Here is a 17,649-nt window from a genome sequence, read left to right on the forward strand (position 1 = left end):
TGTTTCTCCAGGTTTCAATGTTGTCCCATGAGTTGTTGTTGATGGTACTTCTGTGCTTGAAGTACTCACAGAAGGTTTTGATGTTACAACAGTTTCTTCTGGGCTTGTTGTTGTGACACCTGGTGCTGATGTCTTTGTTTCAACAACTGCTGTAGTTGCTGACGTCACTGGGCCTGTTGTGACTTCCTTAGATGGTTTTGTTGTCTCAACCTGTGATGTTGTGACTCCAGATGTTGTTGTTTCTCCAGGTTTCAATGTTGTCCCATGAGTTGTTGTTGATGGTACTTCTGTGCTTGAAGTACTCACAGAAGGTTTTGATGTTACAACAGTTTCTTCTGGGCTTGTTGTTGTGACACCTGGTGCAGATGTCTTTGTTTCAACAACTGCTGTAGTTGCTGATGTCACTGGGCCTGTTGTGACTTCCTTAGATGGTTTTGTTGTCTCAACCTGTGATGTTGTGACTCCAGATGTTGTTGTTTCTCCAGGTTTCAATGTTGTCCCATGAGTTGTTGTTGATGGTACTTCTGTGCTTGAAGTACTCACAGAAGGTTTTGATGTTACAACAGTTTCTTCTGGGCTTGTTGTTGTGACACCTGGTGCTGATGTCTTTGTTTCAACAACTGCTGTAGTTGCTGACGTCACTGGGCCTGTTGTGACTTCCTTAGATGGTTTTGTTGTCTCAACCTGTGATGTTGTGACTCCAGATGTTGTTGTTTCTCCAGGTTTCAATGTTGTCCCATGAGTTGTTGTTGATGGTACTTCTGTGCTTGAAGTACTCACAGAAGGTTTTGATGTTACAACAGTTTCTTCTGGGCTTGTTGTTGTGACACCTGGTGCAGATGTCTTTGTTTCAACAACTGCTGTAGTTGCTGATGTCACTGGGCCTGTTGTGACTTCCTTAGATGGTTTTGTTGTCTCAACCTGTGATGTTGTGACTCCAGATGTTGTTGTTTCTCCAGGTTTCAATGTTGTCCCATGAGTTGTTGTTGATGGTACTTCTGTGCTTGAAGTACTCACAGAAGGTTTTGATGTTACAACAGTTTCTTCTGGGCTTGTTGTTGTGACACCTGGTGCTGATGTCTTTGTTTCAACAACTGCTGTAGTTGCTGACGTCACTGGGCCTGTGGTGACTTCCTTAGATGGTTTTGTTGTCTCAACCTGTGATGTTGTGACTCCAGATGTTGTTGTTTCTCCAGGTTTCAATGTTGTCCCACGAGTTGTTGTTGATGGTACTTCTGTGCTTGAAGTACTCACAGAAGGTTTTGATGTTACAACAGTTTCTTCTGGGCTTGTTGTTGTGACACCTGGTGCTGATGTCTTTGTTTCAACAACTGCTGTAGTTGCTGACGTCACTGGGCCTGTTGTGACTTCCTTAGATGGTTTTGTTGTCTCAACCTGTGATGTTGTGACTCCAGATGTTGTTGTTTCTCCAGGTTTCAATGTTGTCCCATGAGTTGTTGTTGATGGTACTTCTGTGCTTGAAGTACTCACAGAAGGTTTTGATGTTACAACAGTTTCTTCTGGGCTTGTTGTTGTGACACCTGGTGCTGATGTCTTTGTTTCAACAACTGCTGTAGTTGCTGACGTCACTGGGCCTGTTGTGACTTCCTTAGATGGTTTTGTTGTCTCAACCTGTGATGTTGTGACTCCAGATGTTGTTGTTTCTCCAGGTTTCAATGTTGTCCCATGAGTTGTTGTTGATGGTACTTCTGTGCTTGAAGTACTCACAGAAGGTTTTGATGTTACAACAGTTTCTTCTGGGCTTGTTGTTGTGACACCTGGTGCTAGATGTCTTTGTTTCAACAACTGCTGTAGTTGCTGACGTCACTGGGCCTGTTGTGACTTCCTTAGATGGTTTTGTTGTCTCAACCTGTGATGTTGTGACTCCAGATGTTGTTGTTTCTCCAGGTTTCAATGTTGTCCCATGAGTTGTTGTTGATGGTACTTCTGTGCTTGAAGTACTCACAGAAGGTTTTGATGTTACAACAGTTTCTTCTGGGCTTGTTGTTGTGACACCTGGTGCAGATGTCTTTGTTTCAACAACTGCTGTAGTTGCTGATGTCACTGGGCCTGTTGTGACTTCCTTAGATGGTTTTGTTGTCTCAACCTGTGATGTTGTGACTCCAGATGTTGTTGTTTCTCCAGGTTTCAATGTTGTCCCATGAGTTGTTGTTGATGGTACTTCTGTGCTTGAAGTACTCACAGAAGGTTTTGATGTTACAACAGTTTCTTCTGGGCTTGTTGTTGTGACACCTGGTGCTGATGTCTTTGTTTCAACAACTGCTGTAGTTGCTGACGTCACTGGGCCTGTTGTGACTTCCTTAGATGGTTTTGTTGTCTCAACCTGTGATGTTGTGACTCCAGATGTTGTTGTTTCTCCAGGTTTCAATGTTGTCCCATGAGTTGTTGTTGATGGTACTTCTGTGCTTGAAGTACTCACAGAAGGTTTTGATGTTACAACAGTTTCTTCTGGGCTTGTTGTTGTGACACCTGGTGCTGATGTCTTTGTTTCAACAACTGCTGTAGTTGCTGACGTCACTGGGCCTGTTGTGACTTCCTTAGATGGTTTTGTTGTCTCAACCTGTGATGTTGTGACTCCAGATGTTGTTGTTTCTCCAGGTTTCAATGTTGTCCCATGAGTTGTTGTTGATGGTACTTCTGTGCTTGAAGTACTCACAGAAGGTTTTGATGTTACAACAGTTTCTTCTGGGCTTGTTGTTGTGACACCTGGTGCTGATGTCTTTGTTTCAACAACTGCTGTAGTTGCTGACGTCACTGGGCCTGTTGTGACTTCCTTAGATGGTTTTGTTGTCTCAACCTGTGATGTTGTGACTCCAGATGTTGTTGTTTCTCCAGGTTTCAATGTTGTCCCATGAGTTGTTGTTGATGGTACTTCTGTGCTTGAAGTACTCACAGAAGGTTTTGATGTTACAACAGTTTCTTCTGGGCTTGTTGTTGTGACACCTGGTGCTGATGTCTTTGTTTCAACAACTGCTGTAGTTGCTGACGTCACTGGGCCTGTGGTGACTTCCTTTGATGGTTTTGTTGTCTCAACCTGTGATGTTGTGACTCCAGATGTTGTTGTTTCTCCAGGTTTCAATGTTGTCCCACGAGATGTTGTTGATGGTACTTCTGTGCTTGAAGTACTCACAGAAGGTTTTGATGTTACAACAGTTTCTTCTGGGCTTGTTGTTGTGACACCTGGTGCTGATGTCTTTGTTTCAACAACTGCTGTAGTTGCTGACGTCACTGGGCCTGTTGTGACTTCCTTAGATGGTTTTGTTGTCTCAACCTGTGATGTTGTGACTCCAGATGTTGTTGTTTCTCCAGGTTTCAATGTTGTCCCATGAGTTGTTGTTGATGGTACTTCTGTGCTTGAAGTACTCACAGAAGGTTTTGATGTTACAACAGTTTCTTCTGGGCTTGTTGTTGTGACACCTGGTGCATGATGTCTTTGTTTCAACAACTGCTGTAGTTGCTGATGTCACTGGGCCTGTTGTGACTTCCTTAGATGGTTTTGTTGTCTCAACCTGTGATGTTGTGACTCCAGATGTTGTTGTTTCTCCAGGTTTCAATGTTGTCCCATGAGTTGTTGATGATGGTACTTCTGTGCTTGAAGTACTCACAGAAGGTTTTGATGTTACAACAGTTTCTTCTGGGCTTGTTGTTGTGACACCTGGTGCTGATGTCTTTGTTTCAACAACTGCTGTAGTTGCTGACGTCACTGGGCCTGTTGTGACTTCCTTAGATGGTTTTGTTGTCTCAACCTGTGATGTTGTGACTCCAGATGTTGTTGTTTCTCCAGGTTTCAATGTTGTCCCATGAGTTGTTGTTGATGGTACTTCTGTGCTTGAAGTACTCACAGAAGGTTTTGATGTTACAACAGTTTCTTCTGGGCTTGTTGTTGTGACACCTGGTGCAGATGTCTTTGTTTCAACAACTGCTGTAGTTGCTGACTGTCACTGGGCCTGTTGTGACTTCCTTAGATGGTTTTGTTGTCTCAACCTGTGATGTTGTGACTTCAGATGTTGTTGTTTCTCCAGGTTTCAATGTTGTCCCATGAGTTGTTGTTGATGGTACTTCTGTGCTTGAAGTACTCACAGAAGGTTTTGATGTTACAACAGTTTCTTCTGGGCTTGTTGTTGTGACACCTGGTGCTGATGTCTTTGTTTCAACAACTGCTGTAGTTGCTGACGTCACTGGGCCTGTTGTGACTTCCTTAGATGGTTTTGTTGTCTCAACCTGTGATGTTGTGACTCCAGATGTTGTTGTTTCTCCAGGTTTCAATGTTGTCTCATGAGTTGTTGTTGATGGTACTTCTGTGCTTGAAGTACTCACAGAAGGTTTTGACGTTACAACAGTTTCTTCTGGGCTTGTTGTTGTGACACCTGGTGCTGATGTCTTTGTTTCAACAACTGCTGTAGTTGCTGACGTCACTGGGCCTGTGGTGACTTCCTTAGATGGTTTTGTTGTCTCAACCTGTGATGTTGTGACTCCAGATGTTGTTGTTTCTCCAGGTTTCAATGTTGTCCCATGAGTTGTTGATGATGGTACTTCTGTGCTTGACGTACTCACAGAAGGTTTTGATGTTACAACAGTTTCTTCTGGGCTTGTTGTTGTGACACCTGGTGCTGATGTCTTTGTTTCAACAACTGCTGTAGTTGCTGACGTCACTGGGCCTGTTGTGACTTCCTTAGATGGTTTTGTTGTCTCAACCTGTGATGTTGTGACTCCAGATGTTGTTGTTTCTCCAGGTTTCAATGTTGTCCCATGAGTTGTTGATGATGGTACTTCTGTGCTTGAAGTACTCACAGAAGGTTTTGATGTTACAACAGTTTCTTCTGGGCTTGTTGTTGTGACACCTGGTGCTGATGTCTTTGTTTCAACAACTGCTGTAGTTGCTGACGTCACTGGGCCTGTTGTGACTTCCTTAGATGGTTTTGTTGTCTCAACCTGTGATGTTGTGACTCCAGATGTTGTTGTTTCTCCAGGTTTCAATGTTGTCTCATGAGTTGTTGTTGATGGTCCTTCTGTGCTTGAAGTACTCACAGAAGGTTTTGATGTTACAACAGTTTCTTCTGGGCTTGTTGTTGTGACACCTGGTGCTGATGTCTTTGTTTCAACAACTGCTGTAGTTGCTGACGTCACTGGGCCTGTTGTGACTTCTTTAGATGGTTTTGTTGTCTCAACCTGTGATGTTGTGACTCCAGATGTTGTTGTTTCTCCAGGTTTCAATGTTGTCTCATGAGTTGTTGTTGATGGTACTTCTGTGCTTGAAGTACTCACAGAAGGTTTTGATGTTACAACAGTTTCTTCTGGGCTTGTTGTTGTGACACCTGGTGCTGATGTCTTTGTTTCAACAACTGCTGTAGTTGCTGATGTCACTGGGCCTGTTGTGACTTCCTTAGATGGTTTTGTTGTCTCAACCTGTGATGTTGTGACTCCAGATGTTGTTGTTTCTCCAGGTTTCAATGTTGTCTCATGAGTTGTTGTTGATGGTACTTCTGTGCTTGAAGTACTCACAGAAGGTTTTGATGTTACAACAGTTTCTTCTGGGCTTGTTGTTGTGACACCTGGTGCTGATGTCTTTGTTTCAACAACTGCTGTAGTTGCTGACGTCACTTGGCCTGTTGTGACTTCCTTAGATGGTTTTGTTGTCTCAACCTGTGATGTTGTGACTCCAGATGTTGTTGTTTCTCCAGGTTTCATTGTTGTCTCATGAGTTGTTGTTGATGGTACTTCTGTGCTTGAAGTACTCACAGAAGGTTTTGATGTTACAACAGTTTCTTCTGGGCTTGTTGTTGTGACACCTGGTGCTGATGTCTTTGTTTCAACAACTGCTGTAGTTGCTGACGTCACTTGGCCTGTTGTGACTTCCTTAGATGGTTTTGTTGTCTCAACCTGTGATGTTGTGACTCCAGATGTTGTTGTTTCTCCAGGTTTCATTGTTGTCTCATGAGTTGTTGTTGATGGTACTTCTGTGCTTGAAGTACTCACAGAAGGTTTTGATGTTACAACAGTTTCTTCTGGGCTTGTTGTTGTGACACCTGGTGCAGATGTCTTTGTTTCAACAACTGCAGTAGTTGCTGATGTTACTGGGCCTGTTGTGACTTCCTTAGATGGTTTTGTTGTCTCAACCTGTGATGTTGTGACTCCAGATGTTGTTGTTTCTCCAGGTTTCAATGTTGTCTCATGAGTTGTTGATGATGGTCCTTCTGTGCTTGAAGTACTCACAGAAGGTTTTGATGTTACAACAGTTTCTTCTGGGCTTGTTGTTGTGACACCTGGTGCTGATGTCTTTGTTTCAACAACTGCTGTGGTCGCCAATTGTGATATAGTTAGATATTTTAGATAATAAATTGTACATTTCTCATAGTGTATATAATTGTATTCATAATGAGCAGTTAGTTAATAAAAACATGAAAGTTTGCCTGTCTATTTGTACATGCTTTTATACCTTCAGTTGTTTTTTTAGCTGTGCTGAATGTGAATGGCGTTGTTGTTGGGCCACGAGTAGTGGTAATGATGCACGGGTACATGGTCCTCGTTACAGTCCCATTGAGCCCACATTCAGCTGTAATGCAGTGTCCTAGTCCATCCGTGGTGTTGTAGATAGTGTCTTGATATTTGTAGGTTTTTCCATTAATGAAGCACATGCAAGCTGCAAGTGATGTGTACATATATACATTTATAAATATATATATATATATATATATATATATATATATATACACACATTGTTATTGTACACCTTACATGTACTTACAGTTGACATTGTAGTTGCACCTTATACCAGAGACTGTACAGGAGCTTTAAAATACAAAGATAATTTCCTTATAAGAACTTTGAAATTTGTATTACAATATTACAATATTACCTTTTCCCATTACCATATCATTAATAATTAAAAACATATATTTCTGACAATCCATACCATACAAAGAGAAACAAAAATGGTATTTTATGATGTAAAGAAATTCTTCATGCATAATACTAGAGCTAGAAGGTTACTATCTAGGTTGTATCTATAGAGGCAGATGGGATGAGAAATGTACTTTATTTGCAATTGCTGACTTTTTAATGAACGGACAAATTACACATCAATTATAGAGTCACTTTGTAGTAGCAGTAGAGAGAGATCTGAGAGATATCAGAGATCTGAATATATTTTCCTGAGAAGACAAGATGCTGGTGAGTCAAGTCAAGTCAAGAGTTAGTTTAAAGTTGGCCCATTACCTCTGCCCATTGCTGCTACATTTAAAGCCTAATGATTGTCCCCTAGTCACACCATTTTCTACTTTCCATCTATAAAGCCTTTCAAGTTAAATAGGAAGGAAGCCATGCTGGAAGACAAATAACCTATTTTCCTTAGACTTATGTCTGTCTTATGTCTTATCTATGGATAATTAAAATGTTTTGAATTAACAAGAAGTAGCGTAGCCATGACTCAACTTCCACCATGCTGCCATGACTCAGCCTGAATTGGATAACTAAGAACATTCATAAACAAGTTAGTCATTGTGTGTGTGTTTGTGTGTGCATTTTAATGTGAAGATGAATCCCAGTATGAGACATACCAAGTGTAACAGTTGTCTGATGGAACTTCATCGCCAATGCTGTAATGGGTTCCTTTGTCATCATAGCAACCACACTTATCCCAGGCAACACATGTCATGGTGTCTTCATCAAAGTAGGGTTGTGTAGTTGGACACTGTGGATAGCAGCCTGCAAAATCATTACACAATTTGGATTAAATTGAAAACTATACAAGTGTACTAAAATGCTCAAATGCTTTCATATACAACATGCATCTGCATGTTCTTCCAGAATCAGAGCCACCCCATCATACATTGTCCTTGCAACATTTCAGAAATCATTTCCTACTTTTATAAAAACAAAGTGATTTTATGCCAAAACATCTATAATGTACCCTCCAGGGCGGTGATGAGGTTTGAACAGTTTCCTGATGGATTTCTACATGTCTTCATGCAGTCAGCTCCACAAGGCTTATAGTGCCACTCACAGTCACCAGGGGTGTTATAGTAGTCACAGAAAATAGCTGTGAAACAAAATAAATTGTTTTAGAATCTCCTAAATCTTTAAACCTTACGAATCAGATCTCGAGGTAAGATGAAGGTCAAACTTACGACACAGCTTTGGAGTTCGCCATTTAACACAGGCACCAGCTTCATTACAAGCTTTGGCATAGGCAGCCACAGCTGTGCAGAAACACTCACAGTCCCCACCAGTATCACAAGCACAAGAGTCTCTTACACAAGAATCAAAGTATGGGCCAGGGTCAACCTTGAACACAGAAGGTTAGGTAAAATACAGACTAAAAAAAACAAGTAACAAAAATATTAGCAGTGTTAGTGGCAGAGTACTGGTGGCAATAGTAGTAAATATATAGGTGCGTATATTTGATTTAACAGATAGTATGGCAGATCACTCAACTGACCAACACAAAAAACATGAGCACTTAGTGCCAAAGATCGCTTTATGTAATTTTCCAAAAACCATGACAGTATACACTTGATAATGCATAGATATTTGTATAAAGTATGTATAAAGTATACTTGCAGGCAAAATAATTACCTGTGAATGACAGCTCTCAAAAGTGCTACTAGTAATAATGCTGCACTGTTTCTGGGACCAAGCTGCCCGGTAGCGGTTAGATGCACAGGGATCACTGAGTAGTTGGGCATTAGGGCAGCTGGATGAAGCCTTCCAACTGTTTCCAAACGTTAAAACATCTGCGACTGTTTCCTGAGAGCGTGTGGTGAAGTCATTTTTACTGTTGCCATCATAGTTTCCACATAGACCACAGACCTGACCCTGAGAATGATAAATGCAATACCAGAATTTATTGTTAGGATTCATACTGAGTTAGCCAATTTTTATCACTTAAATGTTACTGGGCTGGTGATCTATTAAGACATGCAGACTTTATTGTTTACCTGGAACTGTGGGCCAAGTTTAATGAAAAGACTGGTCCTCTGGTCCCACATGAGCACAAGTCCCGGTTTGATTGTCAGAACCAGGTAAATACCCATCTTTTGTACCTGAGCAGGAAACACCTGGCTGCTTCCCTTTATCACATGAAAACTCTCATCTTTAAGTTGAAATTCATCATCCTGCGGATATTAAAATAATACATATAATTTTGTTACAAAAGTTTGTCATATTTTTTAAATATTTTATTGATTTATGCACCAAAATATAAATGAATGGGAAAATATGTTGTCAGAAGCTTCTGGGAACCAAATATATTGAACAGCCTGGCAGAAGCTTAGCTATTGCCATCTATATGTTTTTGAGAAAAATCCACAATTCTAACCAATCTGAGATTATTTCTGCTTAGCTGGTAAACTAAGCTAACTTTTTCAATCTTGGAATTTCAAATTCATTGTTGTGTTACCCCTAGGAAGATCTTAATGGTCTTGGAGCAGGTGGTTCCTGTTGTGCCACATGGAACATTCTCAGTGATAATTCTAAAGCTTCCTCCATCCTGACCAGTGCCACAGTAGTCCTGTGTAAGGAACAGACAAATACCACAGTTATTGCACATCACTGCACGCCATAAGATTTTCATTAAAACAAAACCACATCTCTGATCGTCATTTTTATTTATAATACCTATTCAACATTTTTGCAGTAATGGTAATACCTCTCTATTTTGTAAAAGTAACCTTTTTTTGTGTTCTGCTGTGTGAAATAATCTTTTCACACTGTATGCATGTGTATTGTTCCTCTGCTGTCATCCTGAGGAAGTTGCTGTGATTTTAAATAAATCAAATAAATTCAAACTTTGACTGTTCATCTGTATATTTCCTACATACCTGGAGGAGTGTGTATTCACACTGTCCACTGAAGTCAAACCTCTTATCATCAAATGTGACATAGTGACCATCTCCATAAATCCCACAAACCGCATCACACACATTGGTGGTACATGTGAATTTCCTTCCACTGCAGTAGCTGGGGAGGCAAACATCAGACACAAAATAAACTTTATGCAATGTTCTTTATTATAATGTAGTAATATCTAAATACTAATTAATGTGTATGTGTATGTTTTTTTAATGTTGTTTATTATCCTAACATATAAACATTTTTAGATGTTTATGGTTTTATAAAAGTTTAGTTTTGAACTGAATTATTGCACTATTGCACACATTATTGTTACTAGCACAGAGAGATATATTTAGGAAGGTACAAGCTATAAAGGTGTTTATGTAAAGCTCTGTACAAACCAAGTGTTGCAATCCACAGTCAGTGTCTGCCCAGACTGGTAGACCTTTCCATTGTGTAGACATGGACAGCTGGTTTCATTGATACAACCTCCTGCTCCATCTGAAACCAGGCCATCAGGGCACATGCAGCCTGATGTACAGCCGGTACTAATCTGTGTCCAGCCAGAGTGGAGGGTTAAAAAGGTGAGCCAAATAGGCACTAGGAATTTACATTTAATTTGACTCGCTTGTGTGTATGCATGCTAAGATGTGCTTACACAAGCCATGTCCAGAGTGCTGCAGCTCTTCTGACACTCAGTCCCAGTGGTCCCAGGTTGAGCAGTGGAGCAGTCGAAGTAAACCATGGGGGCATCACATGATGGTGAGGCTGAAAATCATTTCAGAAGAATTGTATTATCTTTATAAAGGATTCAATGATCCAGATGTCCCATGAATTATTCAACCCAATACCACAATCATTATATCATTAACAGATTTGCAATAAAACAGCTTGGTTATCTGAATTACTAGGATTTGAGTCTGTTCATATGTGGAAACCTACATAGTAATTGTGTTGCTCCTGAGCAGCTGAGAGATCCTTGTCTGCAGACACTGTGAAAACAGATGTGAGGACAAATGAGTTACAGAGTAAATGTCATCAACTAGCAGCCATAAATTATTCTGCATTCATTCCTTGTCATCTATGATAACTTATCAGTATAATAATGTGATGATGGAATGTGTTTTTAACCATTGTCCTAGGTGTTTTGATTGATTCATCTTGGCAGAAATGGTCAAATGTAAAAATGTCCAATTAATCCAAATTGGTAGCATCCACCCGTGTGTTAACATGCCAAATGTATTAGTATGTCCTGCAATGCCCTATTATAGGAAAAAAAAACATCACAGTATTTACCATGTGGTGCCATCTTTGCTGATAGCCTGTCCAGCAGGAATAATGGTGTCTTTATCATAGCAGGGACAGTTTGCACTGGTCACACACTGCCCCTCCTCATTCATGTAGGTTCCCTCAGCACAGCCGCAGCCATCTACTGTGGTAAAGTTGGCCTGGCAGGCGTAGTCAGCCTGGCTTAGGGAATGACATGTACGACCACAGCAGGTCATGTTGTACTCGTACACTGTTTCTGCTGGGCATGATGTACTGAATTTGCCTGGTGGGAATATTTGTAATGTGTTATTGGCAGACTGGAAGTGGTTTTCTTGACTGAATCATTATTATTTATATAAGCTATAAATTCATAATTTAGTAAAAACTAAATATGGTAATCTTGTGTTTGTTGATGTTGAACATTTTTCTACACACATAGATAAGTTCTCTCTATTACTACATTCAAACAAAAAGCTCTTAATTGTTTTGCTCACCACAGATGGTGTCCCTCCAGCCACTGATCTGGATTCCTGCCACTGAGCAGGCATAGACATAGGAGGAGACTGCAGCACACATGCAGTCCTCACTTTTTTCACAGTTACAACTGTCATACATGCAGTTCTGCAAAGAGATACAGTCGGCACATTAAACTGATTAAACACTGTACTTTAGATTATTTCTCAAATAGCTTTCTGTGTGCAGACTTACATCTTTGTATGTTCCAGGACTAATTACAGAATGGCAAGGAGCAAACACTCCTTTAGGATCAATTAGTTTGGAGCACCAGTACTGGGCATAACTCTCTGCGACACAGAAACAAATGCATATAAAATATTTACAAAACATCACATGCCTCACAATGGCAGGTTAATGAAGTATGCGATGGTATGAGGTGAGAAAAGATGTCATGGCACTATACCTTTACTGATGCCCTGGCTACAGGGATGTCCAAAACGTGTTGTGACATCAGGGCAACTGGCTCTGGTTTTCCATGTGTTGGCAAAAGCTGCAGCAGTTCCCTCCACCAGCCCACTAATCACCCTGAAGTCATCACTCATTATGTTGTTGAAGTTCCCACACAAACCTGTTGGATTGAATGAGTTAGATTTCCACAAATAAGATATTTAACCTGAAACAAATCAACAATTTCAGCAGTTTTATTCAAGTTTAAGATGTACATAAAAATAAGGAAGAGGCCTTTTCTTTATATGAAAGCCTACCAGCAGTTGTGCCGTTGAGTGATGCGTCAGCTGTAATGAAGACTTGCATCATAGGAGACAGCTGTACCATGACTTGTATGCCTGCCTTGGTGCTTATGACAATGTAGAAGGATGATGGCTTGAAGGCACTCAGCTCCTCTGAAGCAATCGAAAGGCAAACTTATGTTACCATGTTCCTCAATATGTCACAGAAAATAAGAGTACATAATATTTTGTATACATATATGTATATACAAAAAGATTCAAGTCATTTTAATGACATGCTCTACATGTTCTGTAAAATAATTTGAAGTAACTCACGGGTAAATAGCGGAAGCTGAGAAAGAATCTGGTTCACATAGATCTGCCCGGATGCCTGAATCTTAACAACCTGTCAGTTTGTGGAAAAAGGAAAATTTTAGATCACATCAGATATTTACGTATTACTAGATTTTATTTAAACCATTAAGCAGGCGCATGGTGCATCGTGTTTAGACATGTTACTTGCCATTATCAAGTTCAAACATATTTAACAACTAATAAGATTAAATATTTTCATAGGCATAATTTGTATTTGCTTTTGACCCAGCTTTGTGTTTTCTGACTAGATAATGACACTAACCCTCCAAACCCCCTAAGCCTAACCCTTCTGTGTCTGTGTGAGGGTGTGTGTGTGTGTGTCTGTGTCTGGAAATTACCACAGAATTATTGTATAAGGCCAAAGTTACAGCTCTGAGGCAGGTCCTGCTATCAGTCAGGCCACATTTGACCAGATCCACTAGCACAGTGTATGAAGTGCCACTACTTTCCTGCAAAACACATTAGGACAAAGTGGATAACATTCCACAAACACTGTTTTAGGACACACTCAAATATATTCTTTAAGTATTTAAGGGAAAATTATACAGTCCACTTTTTAGACCATATGTGGGACATAGTCCCTGTCATTTGTACATGGTTTAGTAGTGCGTTACATATTGGACATTTAAAGTGTGAATGTAGGGGTGACTGTAAAAGCAGGGTTACAGATGTTTATTACCTTAGCCAGAACATACGTGCAGTCCCCATGGAAGGTATAGACTTTTCCATCAAAGGTGTGAACATGAGCTCCACCCTCCACAGAGCACGTTCCTGGACAATTCTCCTCTGTACACATCCACTGACCTCCGTCACACACACTGATCACACACACAATAAACACAGTATTCAGTTTCAATTATTGCTGACTATGCCATTTTAAGTAAAGAATACATTATGTAAGGCATTGTTGTTATTATTATCATTATTATTATTATTTTAAATTGCTTAATTATTGATCAGGTGAAAATGACAATGCCACATTCAATGAAATAATTACATTAATCTCAGCATAATCATACTATAATGTTTTCAATTAAACTTGTGCAAACTATCAATGGAACCAATGTGCAGCAGAAAGGAGGGTAAAAAGGAAAATTAGGACTAGTACATGATAAAATACTCTAAAAGCGTAGCGCAGCCGGCATGATTGAGGCCTGCAAACACTAAACTAGAGCACAAGAACATTATTTAAACTGTCCTACTCCCTGTCGAACGGGCTAGGCTCTGTTTTTTTAATGGTAAAATCACAAGGGGATTGACAAGACTCTCACCACCTGCAGCTACTTAAAAAACAAACCCCACCAAGTCCCGAGTAAAGCCTTCCTTCTAGCTGTGGGGTGGCTGTGGTTCAGGAGCAAGCATGGTCTTCTACCATTTGTAAGCTCTGTGGTTTGATTTCTGGCTTTTCAAGATACAGAACCCCTAGTGGCCACCAGTGAGTCAGGTCAGCTGCAGTTCTGCTATCAGTATGTGTGTCTACTTTTATGTGCAATTTGTAACAGTCTAACACAATTAACTATTTGACCAGCAAAGTGAATGAATTTTACTGCTAATTATTAAAAACTAAAAAAGGATTTCCTTCTGAAAATGCACTTTGAATGCTGCAATGCTGAATTCATTCCTGGAGAATTGCTGAGAGTTGCTGAAACATCTAAAACAGTGCTGCAATTAGCTGAAGAGAAATAGAAATCGTTTTGACAGAGCCAAAACTGTGCAGAAGAAGCTGGAACAGCTGAAGCTCAAATTAAAAAAAGTATTAGATTTGGGGTGGGGTATGTTTGGGGTGGCTGTGGTTCAGTAGGTAGAGCAGTTGAATCAAACCACCAATCACAGGATTGGTGGTTCAATTCCCAGCTGCCACGTCACATGCCAAAGTGTCGTTGGGCAAGATACTGAACCCCTAGTTGCCCCCGGTGAGTCAGGTCAGCTGCATAGCAGCTCTGCCATCGGTGTGTGAGTGAATGTGTGTGTGCTTGTGTGTGTGAATGGGTGAATGAGAAGCAGTGTAAAGCACTTTGAGTACCAACTAGGTAGAAAAGAGCTACATAAGTGCAGAACATTTATTGAAGTTAATAAAACATAGCTAAATTTATCTAAACAGCTAAATATTACAGTTAAAGGTAAAGTTAAGCTGTTGTTGTTGAAACGAGCTGAATGTAGAAGAAACTGAAGCAGGTTGGCAAATAGATGCTAGCATACACAGGATACACACGTGCACGAGTGACGCTAATTCATAAACAGCCTCGATCTTGTGACCTGACACAGCCATTGCCAATGAGACTGTTGGGGAGCTCCAGCTGTTAAGATTATGCAGTTTCACCCAGGTGAAAACTGATTTAGAGCCCTTACAAACAGACTTTTTCCAGCAAAACCACAATAGGTATCCCCAAAATAGTCAACCACCCGAGAGCCAGGAAGTTAATGAGCCACTAGTGTGAATTTTATGTTTAGGGACTGAAAATGTTGTCACAGGAACGAGAGATCGAAGTGGACCCTTCAGCTTAGCACTTTATATAAAATCAGCATCTCCTCTCTACACTGTGACATCACCCACTGTAGCTGTGTATGCTGTATGCTGAACTAGTTACAGCTGAAAGAGCTTGACGAGGATTTAATGTGACTCCCCTATAGAAATCTATTATAAAAGGTTTTTGAAAAAAACATTACTTTCTATCATAAAAAGTATAAATATTAGAAAAAAAGTTGAATGGAAACTTAAAAGAGCTTAAATGGGTTAAACATTTTGGTTACTGAATGATTTCTGTACATGAGAGTATACTTAAGTAGTTAGAGCTTGAAGTTTAAGAGGATCTCTATTCACCAGTATTGATTGTGCTATTCATAGTATATTGTTAATATTCTTTGTTGATGTTGTTTTGTAGCTTTTTTTGTCTCAACTTTTTATTTTTATATTTGTTTACAAGTAAATTACTATTTGTATGATACAAAAACATTCTTTATATTGAAGCAAGTAGCTGGATTTCACATACATTCTTGCTACATAGTTGACACCTTAGTAATGGGGCTAAGTAGTGATCTTACCAGGATCTACAGTTGTAAGAGTAGGACTCTCCCGACTTGTAGATTGTGTTGTTGTGCAGACATGCACATTGATCCTGTACAATACAGCCAGTGTTGCGGATGTCATCAAAGACCATTCCTAAGGAGAAGAGCATGGTTTTTTGACACACTTTCACTTTCTGAAACCATTTCAATTTGTAGCCAATGTGGCGAACAAAATACACAATATCTGCTTCACACTCAAATGAAATTCTACAACACACTCACTGCAAAACTGTAACAGTTTTTTGTTGTTTAACAAGAAGCCTAACATTTTCCTAAAAAAAAATGTATACCTCTTTTTTGTATTGATTATGTTATGTTCCGAATGTGTGTATTTGCCCCTACGTGTATGACGTATCTGTTGCAAACTGATATTCCCTACAAACAGAGGAAAAACTAGTGTATAAAAATATGGTTTGTGTTACTATATTAACACAACATTTTTTTTTGTTTTGTTTTGTTTTGTTTTAAGTTGTTTTGTAAAATATGTTCGCTTTTTAAAGAGCGTTAGTGTTTAGCAAAATAACCTTAAAAAAAAAACATAAGGCATGAATAGGCTGGTGAGTGCTTGTAGCCTGTAGCATATACATGGTATAATGTGTGTGAATACCAGCTGGGCAGTTGCAGCCATCATGGCAGTGACTGTCACATGTCTGGCTAGCATGAGGGGTGGTGCAGCTGTCAGCACATGAACTGCTGCACTCAAGGAACTCCATGTTGTATGGGCATGTTTTGACTGTAGAAACAAAGAGACTTTTAATGTTGCTAGTTGGTATATTCAAAAAATTCTGCAAAACATAAAAGAAACTATAGGACATGTCTGTATTTATCATAGAATGTTCACATGAATTTCAAGGTACTGGCACCCTTACAGCAAAAAGTTGCATTCCTCCATTGTTGGGGCTTGCCACCTGCATGGACACACTCTCTGGAGAATTCTGAGATTGTTTCGCAGAGAATAGAGTCTGTATTGTTGTTAGAGTTGCACATATCAACCATGCATGCTTTAATGAAGGATTCCACATCCAGAAGGTTTTGGCAAGCACTGAATGGAGCACTAGAGAATATCTTGTCACAGAATTCCTAGAAAAAAATAACATGTCTTAACAATCTTAATAACCAACAAGACATACAGCATGGATAGTTTTGTTCTCATACCATTTGTAATGTTGAAAATGCATAGACTATAAGATGGGAGCCTGGTCTATGATAAGATTGTATGATCAAGGTGGGCTTTTCAATTTTATTTTATGTACCACTATAGTGTTCACACTGGTGAAATCTCAGTATGACATCCATGCTAGGATCTCGATTTTACAAATATTACACCCCCATCTTCTGCGTAATTGACTCTCCTCTCATTTGTTTTTTAGATAACCTCAGGACCTCAATTCAATTTTATTTATATAGCTCTTTTCACAATTGTCATTGTCGCAAAGCAGCTTTACACAACCAAAGAAATTATGGAAGTTTATATGAACAGTGAATGTGTATGAATCAGATTCACAGACACATACACAGACTAAGCAAACAAAATAATGAATTTCAATAAGATGAGCTTTTTGGGTAATGTAGTCATAACCTGCCTGGTGTTTGTAATGATGTTTGCTACACAAACCAATAAATAGGAATATCAGGTTCAGTTTTATAAATAATGTCTATCAGTTACCTTATCACCACAGCTCAGGATTGGACTGAGCTCAGACTCCTCACAGACCTCTGTTGGTCCATTCACCTTGCTGTTCTCGGCATAGTCTGTTACAGTCAGTTGAACGCCTACAATACATTACAGTGATGATAAGTGTTATTATTCAGTCCAAAGTTTTGTGGTGAGGTAAAAACAAGCAGTCCAGTTGGGATCCAACTTTTCCAGTCATTTTGTAATAAATTCCAGATTGCTGAAGAA

The 17,649-nt window shown here is 39.7% G+C and overlaps 1 protein-coding gene across 1 annotated transcript in view; it reads right to left on the minus strand.

Moving 5' to 3' along the window:
• LOC113174642 (mucin-5AC-like) overlaps positions 1-16,459 on the minus strand; it is a 41,184-nt gene extending 24,725 nt beyond the window's left edge. Inside the window, exons 1-22 of the mRNA XM_026378722.1 lie at positions 16,354-16,459; positions 15,723-15,840; positions 13,360-13,498; positions 13,019-13,129; positions 12,642-12,711; positions 12,342-12,479; positions 12,041-12,205; positions 11,830-11,924; positions 11,616-11,742; positions 11,149-11,404; positions 10,795-10,844; positions 10,511-10,620; positions 10,254-10,405; positions 9,840-9,978; positions 9,419-9,529; positions 8,958-9,134; positions 8,596-8,835; positions 8,148-8,304; positions 7,931-8,059; positions 7,578-7,725; positions 6,767-6,810; positions 6,552-6,661 (exon numbers count right to left, since the gene is read on the minus strand). Of these exons, the coding sequence (XP_026234507.1) occupies positions 6,552-6,661; positions 6,767-6,810; positions 7,578-7,725; positions 7,931-8,059; positions 8,148-8,304; positions 8,596-8,835; positions 8,958-9,134; positions 9,419-9,529; positions 9,840-9,978; positions 10,254-10,405; positions 10,511-10,620; positions 10,795-10,844; positions 11,149-11,404; positions 11,616-11,742; positions 11,830-11,924; positions 12,041-12,205; positions 12,342-12,479; positions 12,642-12,711; positions 13,019-13,129; positions 13,360-13,498; positions 15,723-15,840; positions 16,354-16,459 (2,892 nt within the window). The remainder of the gene's footprint in view (positions 1-6,551; positions 6,662-6,766; positions 6,811-7,577; positions 7,726-7,930; positions 8,060-8,147; positions 8,305-8,595; positions 8,836-8,957; positions 9,135-9,418; positions 9,530-9,839; positions 9,979-10,253; positions 10,406-10,510; positions 10,621-10,794; positions 10,845-11,148; positions 11,405-11,615; positions 11,743-11,829; positions 11,925-12,040; positions 12,206-12,341; positions 12,480-12,641; positions 12,712-13,018; positions 13,130-13,359; positions 13,499-15,722; positions 15,841-16,353) is intronic.
• Positions 16,460-17,649: the final 1,190 nt, after the last annotated feature.

The sequence above is a fragment of the Anabas testudineus genome, chromosome 3 (genome assembly GCF_900324465.2).
Source record: "Anabas testudineus chromosome 3, fAnaTes1.2, whole genome shotgun sequence".
Lineage (NCBI taxonomy): Eukaryota > Metazoa > Chordata > Actinopteri > Anabantiformes > Anabantidae > Anabas > Anabas testudineus.